The sequence below is a fragment of the Dendrobium catenatum genome, unplaced genomic scaffold (genome assembly GCF_001605985.2).
Source record: "Dendrobium catenatum unplaced genomic scaffold, ASM160598v2 fragScaff_scaffold_1595, whole genome shotgun sequence".
Taxonomy (NCBI): domain Eukaryota; kingdom Viridiplantae; phylum Streptophyta; class Magnoliopsida; order Asparagales; family Orchidaceae; genus Dendrobium; species Dendrobium catenatum.
The window spans coordinates 2411633-2417745 of NW_021320057.1; the positions used below are offsets into that span (position 1 = coordinate 2411633).

Below are 6113 nucleotides of genomic sequence, written 5' to 3' on the forward strand. Positions count from 1 at the left end.
AGCACCTATAAATATTAAGTCGACAAATAGCATATCATCATCATTATTACTCCTCAGAGATTAGGCTGACGATAGAGATATCATGTAATTAATCTGTACTTTTTATTCTGCATTTACCGCACTAATTTTCATTATGTGACTACTTAGATGCTTATATGCATTTATGGATGTTTCTTTGGAAGGCCCAAATACATGCTAAGAGCCCCGACAAGAGACGGTGATCTTGCCGAGATTCATACTATACGTAATGCTATTGTCGCGATGAGTTCCGCATTCAATATTACTGCTGATCTCATTGTTTTATTAAATCGATGACTTTCGGGATTTATAGACATATCTCAAAATTCACCGCTTGGTTTTTTTTTTTTTATTTATTTTAGGGTTATTCCTTTGTTTGGCTAGTTGTAGAGTTCGAGGACGGCAAGTGAATAAAATGTTCTTAAACTATAGTTTTTGATAAATGACTTTTTTGCTAATATTATGTAAGGAAAATGTATAGTTTTTGCTAATATTATTCAATAATTATAAATATAATTAATAGGAAACCAAGAAGGATAAATATATTATCTGAATGAAAATATAATTAAAAATTAATTATATGAAATTAATTTAAAAATTTATATTCCGACATGCATTTAATGCTTTTGAATAAAATGCTCGGACCTCCTACCGACCTACAAGAAGCTTTGATCTCTTTCATATCGAACCACCTCAGCTCTCATCCAATCAGATCCTTGCATTCAGAATGGTCAATATACCGACCGAGGCCCGTCTCTCACGCACAGGATAAATTCTTTAATACCACATTTTCTTCTACTCCACACTTACTCTCTTCCTGCCCTCTTTGTATCCCTTGCCACAATTTTATTTTCTCCCTTCTCTTCTTTCTCTTAACTCTTCTCTTCTCCTTTTTTCACTACCTCATCTTCCTCTACCACTCTGTCTTCCTTATTTTCTCTTACTCTTTATTTTCATTCCTTTCATTTCCGCTGCTCAATAGCAAATTCATTTTGGATAATTTTTTTTTAGTCCTAATTATTTATGCAATGAAACTTAAGCAAGCATACGCAATGCAAAAATCTCCCAATGGATTATATTTTCATAATAGGTTTTTTGTTTAATAAAGATGTGTTTTAAAGAATTCGATTCTAAAACAAACCCCTCTTGAGGAAAAAATGTACGATCTGCCATGATAAAGCAGCGAAAATTTACATGAATATGTCTACATTAGTTTTATCGGCGTCCAGATACTACGACTTAGCGCCAAGGTACGCGTTAAAACTCCAACTAGTCTACGACTGTCAAATGGCGACTCCGCCGAACGACACGCACTATCTAGATTCCTATCCGAACTTGCTACTGCATGTCGCCTCGCAGCCGACGCCCACCTCACAGCCCTCCAATTAATCTCAACAGTGCCCACCACAGTAATTTATGTTCCTTTATTATATCATACTTTTTAAAATATAATATTATGATAACACACAATATTTCAAGAGACAGCTGTTCGGATTTTTTCAATTCTTTTTTAAACTTGAAATTTTTTTACTTCAAGATAAAAACTCTTTAGATTCTTTGCAAATATAAATTGAAATAAAGTTTAATGTTTTTTTTTTTTTTTTTTTTTTGTTTTTTCTATTATAAATCTAAATTGGATATTATTATTTATATAATACCTCACATATTCAATAATCTTAACTTCATGTGATTTTCAATATAATTAAAATTATTATATTCATCAGAATAATTTCAATAGTATATCTTTAATATTATCATTAAATTAATTTTTTATATGATGGTTGAAGTGAGGAGGAATGCATTGGCCTTTGTTATGTGATGAGAAAATGTACCCCTCAACTTAGCGCGAAAAATTCATTAGGATGGGATAGTGAGGCCGTGCAATGCTTTATGGGCCGCATGTTGGCCTTAAAAGAGAAGATAATGACTAAGTATAAGTAGTTGGCAGAAGATGAGGAATTGCTCAGGTGGATGAGTGGCTTTACCCTTAGAGATAGGATACGAAATGTAGCATGATACGTGAAAAGGTTGGAGTAGCTCCGTTAAAGTTAAGATTAGAGAAAAGTCGCCTTAGAATGGTTTGCGTCACAGAAAACGCGCGGCCTTGCGATGACCCGGTTAGGGAGGTAAGGTATTAGATTTGACTTATGTTAAGAAAGGTGGGTAGACCTAAAAGACTTGGTTAGAAAATATTAGGAATGACCTTTCTTTATTAGATTTTAAACGAATGAATTTGACTTTAATAGGACAAATGGAGAGACAAAGGATTCATGTAGCCACCGCCAACCGTAGTGGGGATAAAGGCTTGATGTTTGTTTTGTTGTTGTTGTTGTTGAGTTATTTTTAAATTTTATATTCACGTGCACCGATGGGCACGAGTGCGTTCTTCTAGTGATAAAAAACTACTGTTAACTTTTCGCTGCTAACAGGCGGATGCGAATGATACGACGGCCATGCGCCCGATCCATTAATAATTTAATTATTCTTATATTCTTAATTATCTCTTAATTATTTGTAATTATTATTTATTTAATATATAAGTAAGTTATTCTATTTATACTAATTATTTTTATATTTATCATTTCGTATTTTAAGGTTTAATTAATTAAGTTAATCTATATATTTTTTAATTACTCTAAGTTATAAATTACCTAACTATTTAAAAAAAAGTTTAAATTTAGAAATATCATTAAAAAGTTAATTAGATACTGTAATTTTGATGAAACTAATTATATTTTAATTTATTTAATTAATTGCTTAATTTATTTTAAATTATATTAAATAAGTTTAGCCAGCTTAGTCCGGTCGTTGCTTTGTCGGCTTTGTTCCGCAGAGGTGCAGAGATGCACGAGTCGTTTCGTCGGTCCTTGTTGCAGTTCGACTTCGCTACGTCGACGGACGTTGTATGGAAAGTTACAACATTTTGATCGAGCTATGACGGGAGCTCGCTCGAAGTGAAGCCGTAAATTTTCTTCCCTTTCACGCGTTGTTCGGCCAATCCCGTATAATCACGCCGAACTACAGGATTTAATAAATCCAGGGATTTACGGCAAAAGAGCGAAAGGAGGATTTATTTCGCCGTGAGAATTTACGGTGGCTCTCAAATCCCGTTGGTAGATAGTAAATCCGCCTAAATCCGCATACCAAACAGCCCCTTAGTGAGTTTTAGATTATCTTTTCTATACAAATTTTGATGAAAAAATGCTAAAACATTTGTAATTTATTTATTTTTTGATCTTTGAGCAGTGTTGTTTCTTCTGCTTGCCTGCTAATTGTAGTGCATTTATGCTTGCTAGATTGTAACTGAAATAATAACCCAGTCAAGATTTTTCCTGGATCTTCCTTTTTGTCATGGCTAAAGTCGCAATCAGTATTTGCTGACCAACTTTACTCTTTACATTGAGATTTGAGGAGGAATTTCTGGTTATTTGGTAAGATTTAACTAAAATCTTGCTAAAATCTGCTTAAATCCGGTATCCAAACATCCGCTTACTAATATGGGTTCAATGAGACGTTTGATCGAGTTATGCTGCATTATATTATGGTTGGAACGCTTGGTTTTTCCTCCAGTTTTAACAGAGGCATATCAGTCTACATCTGAAAGAGGTGCGTGTGATTTGAAATTTTCTGGTGAAGTTATAATTTATTTCCTTTTACATTTCTGAAAATTCGAGAGCTTTTTGATGATCGGGATATTTTACCTTGTGACGGTTGATTTTCTAGTCTTTTCCGAGTTATGGCATTACTTGCTTCCGATCCATTTGAATTTTGCCGGGTATGTTGTTTACATTACTGCAAAGGTAGTTTAAAAAACTTGGGAAAATGTTTAAAATATGAAAAATAAGGAGTTTTACAATATCTAAATCCCACCTTTCATGTGCAGTCATGCACTTCTGCTCCATTCCGCAAACAGTTAGTAGCTATGAATGTCTGTTAGAATAGCGTGGTATTTATTATGGAGAACAAGAAAAGGAATGATAACATCTCTAGAATAGGACTTTTAGTTATTGGTTGAATTTCATTTATTTGATGCGATTTGCTATGCAACAATCTTTATGTTAAGAGACCACAAATTCATTACAACATTCTGGAACAAAGCTTCATCATGAATTTTGAAAATTGCCAAAACATATTTCTCAGTAATTTTTATGAGTGCTCTTAAATTTCAGGTTAAAGTTTCTCTTATAATTTATACTTGTACCCAAAGATGCTGCTCACTTTGGTCTGTTACCGACCAAGTGATTTTGGGTTCAAAGCTTGCGTATGTGACGTGTGTGTGAGTTTGCCTTAATTGGCCCAAATATCCTTAAGAAAAAGTTGTACCCAAAGCAAAGTACATAATCCATTAAGCTTGATAAGTAATCAACTGCTAGATTGTCCTAAAAAGATTGTTCTAGCTAACTTGTAAGCAGCTCTTTGAGGCTTCATAATCAATGTTCCACCTTAAAGATGACATTTGTGCTAAATTTCCTATGTAGAATAGACTGAACAGGTTTTATTGTTTCCACAGTCATTAAAATTTTCCATTCTATTTGGGTAAATGTTACAAAAATAAATTCCTTTGAAATTCTTTGATAAGCTATTTAATATGTGAGCTGATATGCACTGTGTATTTAGTCATGTAATATTTTTGTTCTATTGCTCTTTCTAAAAAACTAATGGTCCAAGGAAGATCCGATGTATTGAACAAAATTTCCCAAACTCTTGAATTTCCTCTTTTAAGTTCAATGAAATCTGATGCAACACTTTCATTTGATTGGAAGATCTATTCATTTTTATCTATTTGAAAACATTTTTCAAGTATTACCTATGAATGGTGTTAAAGTTTCATTATTTGTTTTTAAATGTGATTATTTGTCTATTATAGGTTTTGGAGTTAAAATTCCAAATCCTTGCTTCGCTGTCAGTTGGCTGGATGATAAAACCACTTACAAAGCTGGTGACATGGCAACTATTAAGATTAAGCTATTGAACAATTCGTTAAATGGTAACATCAGCACATACAAAATGCATTTCTCAGTTTCTGTGAGTGGGAAGAAAGGAAATAGCTCATATATATCTGCTGTATTTCCTTACTTTGACGGAAATCCTATGTTTTGGAATATTTCTTTTACACCCATCCAAGTTGGAAACTTTTCTGTGGTTGTTGTTGAAGATTTTTCTGGTGTTATTGATTCGTCACTTCATTTCAGTGTTACTGCTGGTATGCTTTTTTCTCATGCCTCATATTAGGCTTCGTTTGACGCGGCTTTCTCGCTGCTTCTTAAAGTAACTTTTTAGTACAAAATTTTTAAATTTTTTATTATAAAGCAGCTTTAAGAAGCATCAAAAAAGCTGTCCTAAACGAAACCTTAGTCTCTTCTTTTCATTTAATATTCACGTTGTCCTGTTCTGTCAATCTTTTATGCATGCTGAAGGTAGGTATGCTAGAAGCTATTAAATTTGAAGGTTTCTTCGTTAAAGCTTAATTTATATGATTTTGGACATTTTCATACATTAAACTATCATAAAACATTCTCTTCTATTCTAATTTCTCTTTTACCAATTTCGTGGTAATGCAAGCTGCTTACATTTGAAGTTAGTCTTGTTGGAGATCTTTAATTACTATTATTCAGGTTTAATTCTTTCTCAATATTTTTGCTAATTTCTGCTGCAACTTTCTATTTGAAGGACTAATGTACCCATCTGCTTGTCTGCCTTTTTGGATGGATTCTTCTGAGGAGTCTGTTGCTGGGACCAAAACTTATTTGCTGATATATCCTAAAGATGCTTTTGGAAATAATATCTCATCAGTGGATATGCCAATGAGTGATCATTTTACTTTGTCAGCATCTTATCCAAACGGATCTACAGCAGAGATTTTCAATTTCGTTTCTAGTTCTTGGAACGATTTGGGATATTTTTTCATCGAGTTTATTCCCACCATTGCTGGAAAGCTCATGTTACATGTTTATGGTGATAATCAAACCTTAAATGGTTCTCCTCTTCCATTTACAGTCATATCAGGTTGGTTTCTTGCAGTATAGATTTTTCATTATCAGAAAATGAACACTAATAGATGAGATTTTTTTGTTTTTGAAAATCTTTCAAGCATG

General features: G+C 33.1%; 1 protein-coding gene across 1 annotated transcript; it reads left to right on the forward strand.

Moving 5' to 3' along the window:
- Positions 1–3255: 3255 nt before the first annotated feature.
- On the forward strand, positions 3256–6057 carry LOC110098532 (protein GAMETE EXPRESSED 2-like). The gene is made up of 3 exons (XM_020825398.2): positions 3256–3624; positions 4886–5221; positions 5689–6057. Exons 1-3 carry the CDS (start codon positions 3516–3518, stop codon positions 6042–6044), a joined length of 801 nt encoding a protein of 266 aa, XP_020681057.1. The 5' UTR covers positions 3256–3515; the 3' UTR covers positions 6045–6057.
- The last annotated feature ends 56 nt before the right edge of the window (positions 6058–6113 follow it).

What these genes read in the sequence shown, in the direction of transcription:
- LOC110098532 (XM_020825398.2), top strand. Translation starts at nt 3,516, where the DNA reads ATGGGTTCAATGAGACGTTTGATCGAGTTATGCTGCATTATATTATGG. An exon ending in TCAGTCTACATCTGAAAGAG is followed by an intron (nt 3,625 to 4,885) that starts GTGCGTGTGATT and finishes TGTCTATTATAG; the next exon opens with GTTTTGGAGTTAAAATTCCA. An exon ending in TCATTTCAGTGTTACTGCTG is followed by an intron (nt 5,222 to 5,688) that starts GTATGCTTTTTT and finishes TTCTATTTGAAG; the next exon opens with GACTAATGTACCCATCTGCT.